The following is a 13549-nucleotide window of genomic DNA, read 5'->3' on the forward strand; positions in this document are numbered from 1 at the left end:
TTTGCAGGTTTTACAATGGCCGGCTAGATTTCCCAGGCTTCGAGAAACCGAGCAGCTGAAGGGAGAAAAGGACAGCTTTCGGGAGAATGCAAGTGCTTTCCCCCGCTCCCCACTCCCCCCTCCCCCCATGGTGGTGGGGTATCGGACCCTTCCCACCGCGGTGGAGGAAATCAGACCCCTGCCCCACGCTCCCAGTAGCAGTAGCAGGTGGCTTACCTGCAATTGCAGCCTGCTCTGCAGCGCTTCCTGCTGGACTGGACGTAACTCGCTTGCATTTAAAATTCCCCAATCTTTTGCACTGGTTTTGCCAATTCAGCCCGGATTGCCCTGATATTAAAAATCTCCAACTAGGGGCGAGGCCATCTTAGACTGGATGTTGTGTAATGAGAGGGGATTAATTAGCAATCTCGTTGTGCGAGGCTCCTTGGGGAAGAGTGACCATAACATGGTGGAATTCTACATTAGGATGGAGAATGAAACAGTTAATTCAGAGACCATGGTCCAGAACTTAAAGAAGAGTAACTTTGAAGGTATGAGGCGTGAATTGGCTAGGATAGATTGGCGAATGATACTTAAGGGGTTGACAGTGGATGGGCAATGGCACACATTTAGAGATGGCATGGATGAACTACAACAATTGTACATCCCTGTCTGGCGTAAAAATAAAAAAAGGAAGGTGGCTCAACCGTGGCTATCAAGGGAAATCAGGGACAGTATTAAAGCCAAGGAAGTGGCATACAAATTGGCCAGAAATAGCAGCGGACCCGGGGACTGGGAGAAATTTAGAACTCAGCAGAGGAGGACAAAGGGTTTGATTAGGGCAGGGAAAATAGAGTACGAGAGGAAGCTTGCAGGGAACATTAAGACGGACTGCAAAAGCTTCCATAGATATGTAAAGAGAAAAAGGTTAGTAAAGACAAACGTAGGTCCTCTGCAGTCAGAATCAGGGGAAGTCATAACGGGGAACAAAGAAATCGCAGACCAACTGAACAAGTACTTTGGTTCGGTATTCACTAAGGAGGACACAAACAACCTTCTGGATAAAAAAGGGGTCAGAGGGTCTAGTAAGAAGGAGGAACTGAGGGAAATCCTTATTAGTCGGGAAATTGTGTTGGGGAAATTGATGGGATTGAAGGCCGATAAATCCCCAGGGCCTGATGGACTGCATCCCAGAGTACTTAAGGAGGTGGCCTTGGAAATAGCAGATGCATTGACAGTCATTTTCCAACATTCCATAGACTCTGGATCAGTTCCTATGGAGTGGAGAAGAGCCAATGTAACCCCACTTTTAAAAAAGAGAGAGAAAACAGGGAATTATAGACCGGTCAGCCTGACCTCAGTAGTGGGTAAAATGATGGAATCAATTATTAAAGCTGTCATAGCAGCGCATTTGGAAAGAGGTGACATGATAGGTCCAAGTCAGCATGGATCTGTGAAAGGGAAATCATGCTTGACATCTTCTGGAATTTTTTGAGAATGTTTCCAGTACAGTGGACAAGGGAGAACCAGTTGATGTGGTGTACTTGGACTTTCAGAAGGCTTTCGACAAGGTCCCACACAAGAGATTAATGTGCAAAGTTAAAGCACATGGGATTGGGGGTGTGCTGACGTGGATTGAGAACTGGTTGTCAGACAGGAAGCAAAGAGTAGGAGTAAATGGGTACTTTTCAGAATGGCAGGCAGTGACTAGTGGGGTACCGCAAGGTTCTGTGCTGGGGCCCCAGCTGTTTACATTGTACATTAATGATTTAGACGAGGGGATTAAATGTAGTATCTCCAAATTTGCGGATGACACGAAGTTGGGTGGCAGTGTGAGCTGCGAGGAGGATGCTATGAGGCTGCAGAGTGACTTGGATAGGTTAGGTGAGTGGGCAAATGCATGCCAGATGAAGTATAATGTGGATAAATTTGAGGTTATCCACTTTGATGGTAAAAACAGAGAGACAGACTATTATCTGAATGGTGACAGATTAGGAAAAGGGGAGGTGCAACGAGACCTGGGTGTCATGGTACATCAGTCATTGAAGGTTGGCACGCAGATACAGCAGGCAGTTAAGAAAGCAAATGGCATGTTGGCTTTCATAGCGAGGGGATTTGAGTACAGGGGCAGGGAGGTGTTACTACAGTTGTACAGGGCCTTGGTGAGGCCACACCTGGAGTATTGTGTACAGTTTTGGTCTCCTAACTTGAGGAAGGACATTCTTGCTATTGAGGGAGTGCAGCGAAGATTCACCAGACTGATTCCCGGGATGGCGGGACTGACATAACAAGAAAGACTGGATCAACTGGGCTTATATTTACTGGAGTTCAGAAGAATGAGAGGTGATCTCATAGAAACATTTAAAATTCTGACGGGTTTAAGACAGGTTAGATGCAGGAAAAATGTTCCCAATGTTGGGGAAGTCCAGAACCAGGGGTCACAGTCTAAGGATAAGGCGCGTAAGCCATTTAGGACCGAGATGAGGAGAAACTTCTTCACCCAGAGAGTGGTGAACCTGTGGAATTCTCTACCACAGGAAGTTGTTGAGGCCAATTCACTAAATATATTCAAAAAGGAGTTAGATGTAGTCCTTACTACTAGGGGGATCAAGGGGTATGGCGAGAAAGCAGGAATGGGGTACTGAAGTTGCATGTTCAGCCATGAACTCATTGAATGGCGGTGCAGGCCTGAAGGGCTGAATGGCCTACTCCTGCACCTATTTTCTATGTTCCTATGTTTCTATTACTAGCGAAAACAAATGAAAACTCTGCCCCTCGGTTTTTTGAATCAGTATGAAAAACTAGCTTTAAGGGCTCTTCCCAATCGACTAGCCTATGTCCTCCTGAAGTCACAGTTAACCATGCTCCCTATTTTTGAGTCAACTGCAAATTTTAATTGTGTCCCTTTAGCCAAATGCAGATCAATATTATGTATGCATATAATATTAATTAAGAGCAATAATTCCAACACTGAACCCTGGGGGACACTACTGTTTACATCACTTTAGTCCAAAAAAAGTCGATTAATCACTACTCTGTTTGCAGTCCTTTAACCAACTTCATATCCATGCTGTCTCAGTCTCTTTAATACCATGTACCTTAATTTATCAACAAGCAGTACATTATCAAATGCCTTTTGAAAACCCATGTACAAAACATCCACTGAATTTCCTTTACCAAGACATTGATATTTCCTCAAACGAACGCAGTATTAGTTAGACACATCTGGTCTTTCATAATTCCAAGCTGTCTGTCCTTAATTGACCCAGGGCTTTCCAGTTTGCTGGTTTATCCCTTTTTGAACAGATTGGTTACATCGGCACCCTGCTAATCCTCTCACGTAACTTTCATAACCAAGGATATTTAAAAGATTGCAGTCAAATAATGTTATTTCCTCTCTGACTTCTACAGCATTCTGGGATATATGGCACTACAGTCCAGTGCTTTTTCTATCAATTTTTGAAAAACACATAGGGCTAGAAATTGCAGTGGCTTACTGTCCGGTTTCTGGGCGGTATTGGCCATTGTGAGCGCTAACCAGGTTGGTGAGAAATTTCCCAGCTGAGCTATACTGACGTTTTCGAGGTATCACTGGGGAGCGCGGACCACCGACATGCACCGTCCGCAGATCGCCCTGGCGCAATATTTGGCTCAGCAGTGACCCGTAGGTAAGTATGAAAAAAACGCCCACGAAAATCAGCGGAGCTGGGCGGCAGGTGAGTAGCTCTGCAAGAAAAAGGTTAGTAATTGGTTTTTTACTCGTTATTTTAAAATTCTGTTGTCGTCATTTAGGTTGAAAGGGTCTTGAGAATGTTTTTATGATTTTTTATGTTCTGTTTTTTGAAAAAATATTGTGTGTTTTTCTCCACCAAGGCCTAACCCTCAATTCACAATTTTTGTGAATTTTTTATTTATCGTCTATTTCCTATAGGAACTGCTCAATTGACCCTAAGTTCCACTTTTTCGCTGCGAATAAGGGTGCAACGTCCATTGTTTTCCGCTGGGCAGATTATTTTCTTTTTTGGGGGGGAAGTGTTCATCGGCAATAATCTTGGGAATCTTAGCGGTCTTTTGGGCGGCAATCGGGCGCTAGTGGGTTGTTAGGAAATTCTAGCCCATTAGGCACTGCAATACCAGAATACTGCTACTGACATGAGGATAAAGTGAACTGAAGAAATAATCATTACAAGTGCTGCAAGCCTGGGGCGGTAGTAGTGGCCCGAGGGGCGAGCAGGGGAGGGGGAGGTGGTGGAGGAAGAGACTGGGAACAATCACGACTTATTGCGCAATTTCTTAACATAATGGTATTTTTTGCTTTCATCGCCTTGAACAGTGGCCTATTCATAGTTGGATCAGTATTGGCTGAAGAATGTTTTTCAAATTTTCATTTTGTAATGACAATGTAGAAACTGCTGACGAGTTCACAGAGATGGTTACCTTCTAAGTAGAATTTCACTTACCAGCTCAGAAAGGTTTTTTACTGGCAAAGGAATGCTGATTAAACCCCAGCTACTTTGCAGACCAGTTGGATCACCACTGTCATAATTTGGATTGCGAAGATTAATCAGTACCTGAAAACCCAATAATGAATGAGAGATAAAATCACAGTTTAAAAAAATATATATATATATATTTCTACCCTTGCATTTATTTTCTTTCAATAACTACATCTTGCTGCAAGATTACTCACTAAAGTGGGAGAGTGAGCGAATAAACCCGACACTCATTTACACCGTATACGGTTTCTTGTTCTACCAACTGACAAGAGGGAAGATAAACAATTATCATGACAAATGCTGTACAGTCCTCCAGCCATCATCACATGTTGTAATTTTAATCACAAGCAGCACCTTTGGTTTTTCTGAACACACTGGGGATGATTTTCATGTCATCACCATCCCATTTGTACATAAAACGGGGCAGTAGTAGGACCAAAACCAAGCAGTGGGTAGTCGCACCACTAACCACGCCATCTGATTTTCAGGCGGACCTGCATCCAGGCAGCTGGAGGTCCAATTGAAAATAGATGAAAACCTCATATTTGGAACATCTGGTTCAAATGAAGCAGTTAAGTCCCTGCCATTTTGTCTCTGTCCACCTGACTGCTGCCAGTTTCTGCTTTCACACACCATATCATGGATGTTACAAGTCAGAAAGCAGCCATCTCCAGCAATGATTAAAAAAATCCTTGGTTGGCGTCAGTGTAAACTGGATGGAGCAAGATTACTCACTAAAGCGGGAGGCAGTCGTTTGTGGGTTTTACACCTTAAAGGCTTCGAATGTTATGTATATGCAGCTGTAAATTTAGTTCACTTTGCTAGCTGCTCCAAAGTTCTGCTTCTTTGTATTCCTGACACTAAATACACCACCCCTTTAAAGTGCTACTTCACAAGCGGTTGCCCTGCCTGATTTTCCACCTACATATTGGCAAACTGCCTACTGGGAAGCACATTTCGTGCTGGCAGCTCAGCAACCACTTTATCATGATAGCTCAGGACTAAACTGAATCAGGTCCTACACGACTACTCTGGATGGTTGCCACGTATGCCCCAATTGCCCGCCCGATTAACACGCAACACAAAACTTGCCCCACTATCTACAATTATTCAAGTTTAAAGGGAATTTCTGAATAGAAATCTTCAAGTAAAAATGATTTATAGAAAGGTTCACTAAACAGTGATATTTACATCTTCCCTTCTTTGCCATAAAAAGCCATATGCTAAAGCGATGGATGGTATAGATGGAAAAGTTGATTCTCCTTATCATGTGCAGAATTTATTTAAATATTTATTTATCTAGTCGGTAAGGAAAATACTATTTATTTTCCAGGAAACAATTAAAGATCGCTTACTTTACTGTCTTCTTGGGAGATCTCAAACTACTTTTCAAATTATTTTACTGGAACGACGCACTGCTCCCCCTACTTCCGTACCCCAGACCTCCCCTTCTTCCTACAGCTTAACCGCGCAGTCACCGAGCAATGTCATGGTAGACCTGCTAGTACATTTAAATAGAGCAAGGTTTGTCTGGAAGCATAGAAATATCACACAGTACTTTCAAACAATTATTTTGGAATTATATGCAAAGTTAGAAGGGCCACAAATTTGGAGGTCTGATATTTTGAACCTGCCAGTGATCACACCTCCTGATCATGTCAGAGTGTGCAGGCTTATGAAGTATTCACCTCCTTTTAATATTATTGGTGAATGCCCACCTGACCGGGGAGACTACCACTTGGGGGGGAGGGGGCGGACAATTGGAGTGCTGCGAGTCCTCCAGAAACATCCCACAAGGGTGTACATTTTACTCCTTTATAAAAGGGAGCTAATATTGGAAAAAATTTCTACGGGCATCCAGGCCACAAACAAGACCTGGATCCCGGGGGAGGGGGTGATGACATTTGAGCCCCTGCAGTAGTCCGTATGCCTTTTTTCACTGGGTGATACCAGTTCCTGCTGTTCAGTAAGGCCGACGACAAGGAAACTCCCATACTGGGATGGGAGTGCTATCATACTCTGTCTGATGTAGTGGAAGCACGTTTGCATTGGACGAAGGTTCCGTGCCAAACAAAGTCCCACGGAAACTGGCAAAGAAGGCCTAACCCTTCCATCGCACTCCTGCTGGACTGCACTGGAAGTGTTGCAAATTTTTAGCCTCAGAATATTACATATATGAGTATTTTCTATTATTCACTACCAGTTATCCAACAATTTAACAAAGAAATATCAAAAAGAAAGTAACAAAATCTAAGCAAATAACAATATCCCTATCCTGATAACTAAGTTTGTTTACTCCCGGTGGTTTATACCCATGTTATTTGCTATGGCTTTAGATAAAACATTGAAAAAGCAATGATGCAGAAGCCAATGTCATACTTGAAATAACAAATCACTCCACAATACTGATTAACAATATTTTGACTGTGGATAATGGTCAGATCAGGTGGGAAAGCTTACCTCGAGAAAATCTTTAGGGGCATAGACCGGTCGGAAGTGGCTCAAATCTAGAAAAATATACAATATGATATCCAAGAATTTTGATCCAGTGGTTTCAATAATTTCGCACAGCAAAAAATGCAACAGACACTTATAGTGCATCTGCTTACAACTGTTCAATTTAGTGGGGAGAACACAACATAAGGATAGTCCTTCTGGGGACAGATAGCACACTATGCGAGATTTCCACAGGCAGCAGTATTTAAATTAGGTTTACAGCGAATATGGCCAACCCTGCAGAGTAGCCAGACGGTGTGTTCTATAAGCAGCTTTGATAGCAGTTTGCACACTACACACATCACTTAAAGGAAAGAGCTCATTTAACTTTGTATCACCTACACATGACTCAACATGTATTTGTGGCATCTTGAAATGTGATGAGTTGGCTCCAATTTCTTTAAAATGATCTTGCATGATAGTCTGAATTATTTAAAGGACAACTTCAATTTGTCAGTATATGAAGCAACCAACAAAAACTTGCAATTATATAGCACCTTCAATGTAGAAAAACATCCCAACATGCTTCACAGAGGCAAAGTCAGCCAAATGTGGACACACTGCAAAGGACATATTAGGAGGGGTCAATCAGAGGTGGGTTTTAAGGAGGGGCTTAAATTACCTTTATCTTACAAAAAAATGTTTAAAGCTTTTTGTATCAATACTGTAAATAATAGCACAAGATACAAATCAATGGTGTTGCACTAAGTATGGAGTGAAATCAATTCTCAAACACTTTTTTTGTTTGTGTCAGTTTTTATGCACAATAGATGTTGATGCTGATGAATGAAATATTTTTCATTTTGGGAGCCTGTGTCATCATCAAGCGCACCCTGGACTGTGATAGCATGGTTAGATACTGAGGGAAGGAGCATCTGACAAAACAATGTGCCTCAGAAACAAATCTCGAAAAATGTATTCCCTACTATCCTGGTATGTAACATAGAAATCTACAGTGCAGAAGGAGGCTATTTTGGCCCATCGTGTCCGCGCCGGCCAACAAAGAGTCACACGGCCCTCGGTCAGCAGCCCTGAAGGTTACATATAAACCTATGAACAAAGGCGGAAAGGTAAAGAGCACCCAACCCAACCAGTCCGCCCCAAACAACTGCGACACCACTTGCACCGAAACATTCTACATTCCATCCCAACCGGAGCCATGTGATTCCCCCTGGGAGAGGAAAAAAAACAGATAAAAACCCAAGCCAATTTGGGGGGGAAAAAAAAAATCTGGGAAAATTCCTCTCCGACCCATCCGGGTGATCGAAATTAGTCTAGGAGATCACCTTGGCCGTATTCGATTCCCTGCAGTACTTACCATCATATCTGCGCCAGTCAACAAGAGGTTATCCAGTCTAATCCCACTTACCAGCTCTAGGTCCGTAACCCACTTTAAGTGCCCATCCAAGCACCTTTTCAATGTGGTGAGGGTTTCTGCATCCACCACCCTTCCAGGTAGTGAGTTCTAGACCCCCCCCCACAACCCTCTGCATGAAGAAGGCTCCCTTCAAATCCCCTCTGAACTTTCCACTAACCACCTTAAAACTATGCCCCCTCGTAATCCACTATCTCCAGGCCCCTCAAAATTTTGTACACCTCAATGAGCTCTCCTCTCAACCTCCGCTGTTCCAATGAAAACAAACCCAGCCTATCCTCATAGCTAAGATTCTCCATTCCAAGCAACATCCTAAATCTCCTCTGCACCCTCTCTAGTACAATCACGTCCTTCCTAGAATATGGCGACCAGAACTGCACGCAGTACTCCAGCTGTGGCCTAACCAGAGTATTATACAATTTAAGCATAACCTCCCTTGTATTCTATGCCTCGGCTAATAAAGGCAAGCATTCCGCATCCCTTCTTAACCACCTTATCCACCTGGCCTGCTACTTTCAGGGATCTGTGGACAAGCACTCCAAGGTCCCTTTGTTCATCTACACATCTAAGTGGCTTACCGTTTAATGTGTATACCCTTTCCTTATTATCCTTCCCAAAGTGCATTACCTCAGACTTCTCTGAATTAAATTCTATTTGCCACTACTCTGCCCACCTGACCAGTAGATTGATATCCTCCTGCAGCCTATGACTTTCCTCTTCATTACCAACCACACAGCCAATTTTAGTGTAATCTGCAAACTTCTTAATCATACTCCCTATATTCAAATCTAGATCATTGATATACACCACAAAAAGCAAGGGACCCAGTACTGAGCCCTGCAGAACCCTACTGGAAACATCCTTCCAGTCACAAAAACATCCATCAACCATTATCCGTTGCTTCCTACCTCTAAGCCAATTTTGGATCCAACTAGCCACTTTGCCCTGGACCCCATGGGCTTTAATCTTCGTGACCAGTATGCCATGTGGACCTTATCAAAAGCTTTGCTAAAGTCCATATGCACTACATCATACGCGCTGCCCTCATCGACCCTCCTGGTTACCTACTCAAAAAATTCAATCAGGTTAGTCAAACACGATCTTCCCTTAACAAATCTGTGCTGACTGTCCCGAATTAATCCTTGCCTTTCCAAATGTAGATTTATCCTGTCTTTCAGGATTTTTTCCAATAATTTCCCCCCCACTGAGATTAGGCTGACAGGCTTGTAATTACTCGGCTTATCCCTTTCTCCCTTCTTAAACAAGGGTACCACATTAGCAGTCCTCCAGTCCCTCCAGCACCATGTCCAAAGCCAAGAGGACTGTAAAATGATGATCAAGGCCTCTGCTATTTCCTCTTTTACTTCGCTCAACAGCCTGGGATGCATTTCATCCGGGCCTGGGGATGTATCTACTTTCAAAGCTGCTAAACAACTTAATACCTCCTCTCTCACTATGTTTATTTCATCCAGAATTTTACACGTCTCCTTGATAGCAGTATCTGCATTGCCCCTTTCCTTTGTGAAAACAGACGCAAAGTGTTCATTAAGAACCATACCAACATCTTCCACCTCCACACAAAGATTACCCTCGTAGTCTTTAATAAGCCCTACCCTTTCTTTAGTTACCTTCTTGCTCTTAATATATTTACAGAACATCTTTGGGTTTTCCTTAATTTTATTAGCCAAGAATTGTTCATGCTCTCTCATAGCATTCCTAATATCCTTATTAATTTTACCTCTTAACTTTCTATGTTCCTCAAAAGATTCTATAGTATTTAGCCGTCGGTATATGACATAGAAACATAGAAACATACAAAATAGGTGCAGGAGTAGGCCATTCGGCCCTTCGAGCCTTCACCACCATTCAATAAAATCATGGCTGATCATTCACCTCAGTACCCCTTTCCTGCATTCTCTCCATACCCCTTGATCCCTTTAGCCGTAAGGGCCATATCTAACTCCCTCTTGAATATATCCAATGAACTGGCATCAACAACTCTCTGCAATAGGGAATTCCACAGATTAACGACTCTCTGAGTGAAGAAGTTTCTCCTCATCTCAGTCCTAAACGGCTTATCCCTTATCCTTAGACTATGTCCCTTGGTTCTGGACTTCCCCAACATCGGGAACATTCTTCCTGCATCTAACCTGTCCAGTCCCGTCAGAATTTTATATGTTTCTATGAGATCCCCTCTCATCCTTCTAAACGTCAGCGATTACAGGCCCAGTTGCTCCAGTCTCTCCGCATGTGTCAGCCCAGCCATCCCTGGAATCAGTCTGGTGAACCTTCGCTGCACTCCCTCAATAGCAAGAATGTCCAACCTCAGATTAGGAGACCAAAATTGAACAAAATATTCCAAGTGAGGCCTCATTAAGGCCCTATACAACTGCAGTAAGACCTCCCTGCTCCTATATTCAAATCCCCTAGCTATGAAGGCCAACATACCATTTGCCTTCTTCACTGCCTGCTGTACCTGCATGCCAACTTTCAATGACTGATGTACCATGACACCCAGGTCTCGTTGCAACTTCCCTTTTCCTAATCTGCTGCCATTCAGTTAACATTCTGCCTTCGTGTTTTTGCCCCCAAAGTGGATAACCTCACATTTATCCACATTATACTGCATCTGCCACGCTTTTGCCCACTCACCTAACCTGTCCAAGTCACCCTGCAGCCTCTTAGCATCCTCCTCACAGCTCACACCGCCACCCAGCTTAGTGTCATCTGCAAACTTGGAGATATTACACTCAATTCCTTCATGTAAATCATTAATGTATATTGTAAATAGCTGGGGTCCCAGCACTGAGCCCTGCGGCACCCCACTAGTCACTGCCTGCCATTCTGAAAAGGACCCGTTTATCCCGACTCTCTGCTTCCTGTCTGCCAACCAGTTCTCTATCCATGTCAGTACATTACCCCCAATAAGCTTTGCTTTTTTTCTTAATCCTCCCCTTTAAGTCCCGAGACATCCAGGGTGCTCTAGAATTGTTATCCCCACCCTTTTCCTTTAAGGGTACATGTTTGGCCTGAGCCTCAACATAAGAATTAGGAACAGGAGTAGGCCATCTAGCCCCTCGAGCCTGCTCCGCCATTCAAAAAGATCATGGCTGATCTGGCCGTGGACTCAGCTCCACTTACTCGCCCGCTCCCCGTAACCCTTAATTCCCTTATTGATTAAAAATCTATCTATCTGTGATTTGAATACATTCAATGAGCTAGCCTCAACTGCTTCCTTGGGCAGAGAATTCCACAGATTCACAACCCTCTGAGAGAAGAAATTCCTTCTCAACTCGGTTTTAAATTGGCTCCCCCGTATTTTGAGGCTGTGCCCCCTAGTTCTAGTCTCCCTGACCAGTGGAAACAACCTCTCTGCCTCTATCTTGTCTATCCCTTTCATTAATTTAAACGTTTCTATAAGATCACCCCTCATCCTTCTGAACTCCAACGAGTAAAGACCCAGTCTACTCAATCTATCATCATAAGGTAACCCCCTCATCTTCAGAATCAGCCAAGTGAATCTTCTCTGTATAAGGCTAGTATATCCTTCCTGAAGTAAGGTGACCAAAACTGCACGCAGTACTCCAGGTGCGGCCTCACCAATACCCTGTACAGTTGCAGCAGGACCTCCCTGTTTTTGTACTCCATCCCTCTCGCAATGAAGGCCAACATTCCATTCGCCTTCCTGATTACCTGCTGCACCTGCAAACTAACTTTTTGGGATTCATGCACAAGGACGGAGGAGGCGGGGGTCCCCGATGGAGGGCACTCTATGCGGGAGTCCTCCCACTATTCATCGGGGACTTGGCCTGGAGGGTGGTGCACGGAGCAGTGCCGTGCAACAAATTTTTAAGCCGGTTCACGGACTCTCAGGCCGCCTGCAATTTCTGCGGTCTGGAGGAGTCCGTGTTCCATGTTTTTATTGAGTGCACGAGGTTGCAGCCCCTGTTCCATTATTTAAAGGGGCTGCTCCTGAAATTCTGGCTGCACTTCAGTCCCACTCTCCTGATCTTTGGGCACCCTGTGCGGAGGGGAGCGGGTAGGTCCGAGGGCCTCCTCGTAGGACTGCTCCTGGGCACGGCCAAGGGTGCCATCAGCCGGTCCAGGCAGCGGGCGGTCGAGGGGGTCGTTCAACCTGACTGCCTGCCTCTCTTCCGCTCTTACATCCGGTCCAGGGTGTCCTTGGAGATGGAGCACGCGGTGTCCACCGGTACGCTCGCGGCCTTCCGCGAGAGGTGGGCACCGGAGGGACTGGAGTGCATCATCACGCCCGGCAACCAAATTTTAATTTGATTTTACGTTTTAAAGTTTAATTTGTTTTAATTGCCGTTGCTTTTAGTGCCCCCCTCCCCTTTTATAGGGGGCACTGGAGGAAAAAATTTGATTTTAGTGCCCAAAAAAAAAAACAAAAAAAAAAAGAAAAACACAAAAAAAAACACAAAAAATAAAAAATAAAAAAGGGGCCTTGTAAATGTCTGGTGTGTCATCCAGGTCGGGTGGCACCGATTAATGTTTTATGTTTTGCAGATAAACTCCAAAAAGAGTTTCATGCACAAGGACCCCCAGGTCCCTCTGCACCGCAGCATGTTGTAATTTCTCCCCATTCAAATAATATTCCCTTTTACTGTTTTTTTTCCCAAGGTGGATGACCTCACATTTTCCGACATTGTATTGCATCTGCCAAACCTTAGCCCATTCGCTTAACCTATCTAAATCTCTTTGCAACCTCTCTGTGTCCTCTACACAACCCGCTTTCCCACTAATCTTTGTGTCATCTGCAAATTTTGTTACACTACACTCTGTCCCCTCTTCCAGGTCATCTATGTATATTGTAAACAGTTGTGGTCCCAGCACCGATCCCTGTGGCACACCACTAACCACCGATTTCCAACACGAAAAGGACCCATTTATCCCGACTCTCTGCTTTCTGTTAGCCAGCCAATTCTCGATCCATGCTAATACATTTCCTCTGACTCTGCGTACCTTTATCTTCTGCAGCAGCCTTTTGTGTGGCACCTTATCGAATGCCTTTTGGAAATCTAAATACACCATATCCATCAGTACACCTCTATCCACCATGCTCGTCATATCCTCAAAGAATTAAAGTAAATTAGTTAAACATGATTTTCCCTTCATGAATCCATGTTGCGTCTGCTTGATTGCACTATTCCTATCTAGATGTCCCGCTATTTCTTCCTTAATG

The 13549-nt window shown here is 44.0% G+C and overlaps 1 protein-coding gene across 7 annotated transcripts in view; it reads right to left on the bottom strand.

Moving 5' to 3' along the window:
- The window catches only part of tbc1d19 (TBC1 domain family, member 19), a 317152-nt gene that overhangs the window by 221169 nt on the left and 82434 nt on the right, over positions 1–13549 (bottom strand). For all 7 annotated transcript variants that reach the window (XM_070870665.1, XM_070870657.1, XM_070870654.1 and 4 more), the window contains 2 exons: positions 6936–6982; positions 4440–4550 (listed from right to left, as the gene is read on the bottom strand). In XM_070870665.1, coding sequence (XP_070726766.1) covers positions 4440–4550; positions 6936–6982 — 158 coding nt within the window. The remainder of the gene's footprint in view (positions 1–4439; positions 4551–6935; positions 6983–13549) is intronic.

The sequence above is a fragment of the Pristiophorus japonicus genome, chromosome 2 (assembly GCF_044704955.1).
Source record: "Pristiophorus japonicus isolate sPriJap1 chromosome 2, sPriJap1.hap1, whole genome shotgun sequence".
NCBI lineage: Eukaryota > Metazoa > Chordata > Chondrichthyes > Pristiophoridae > Pristiophorus > Pristiophorus japonicus.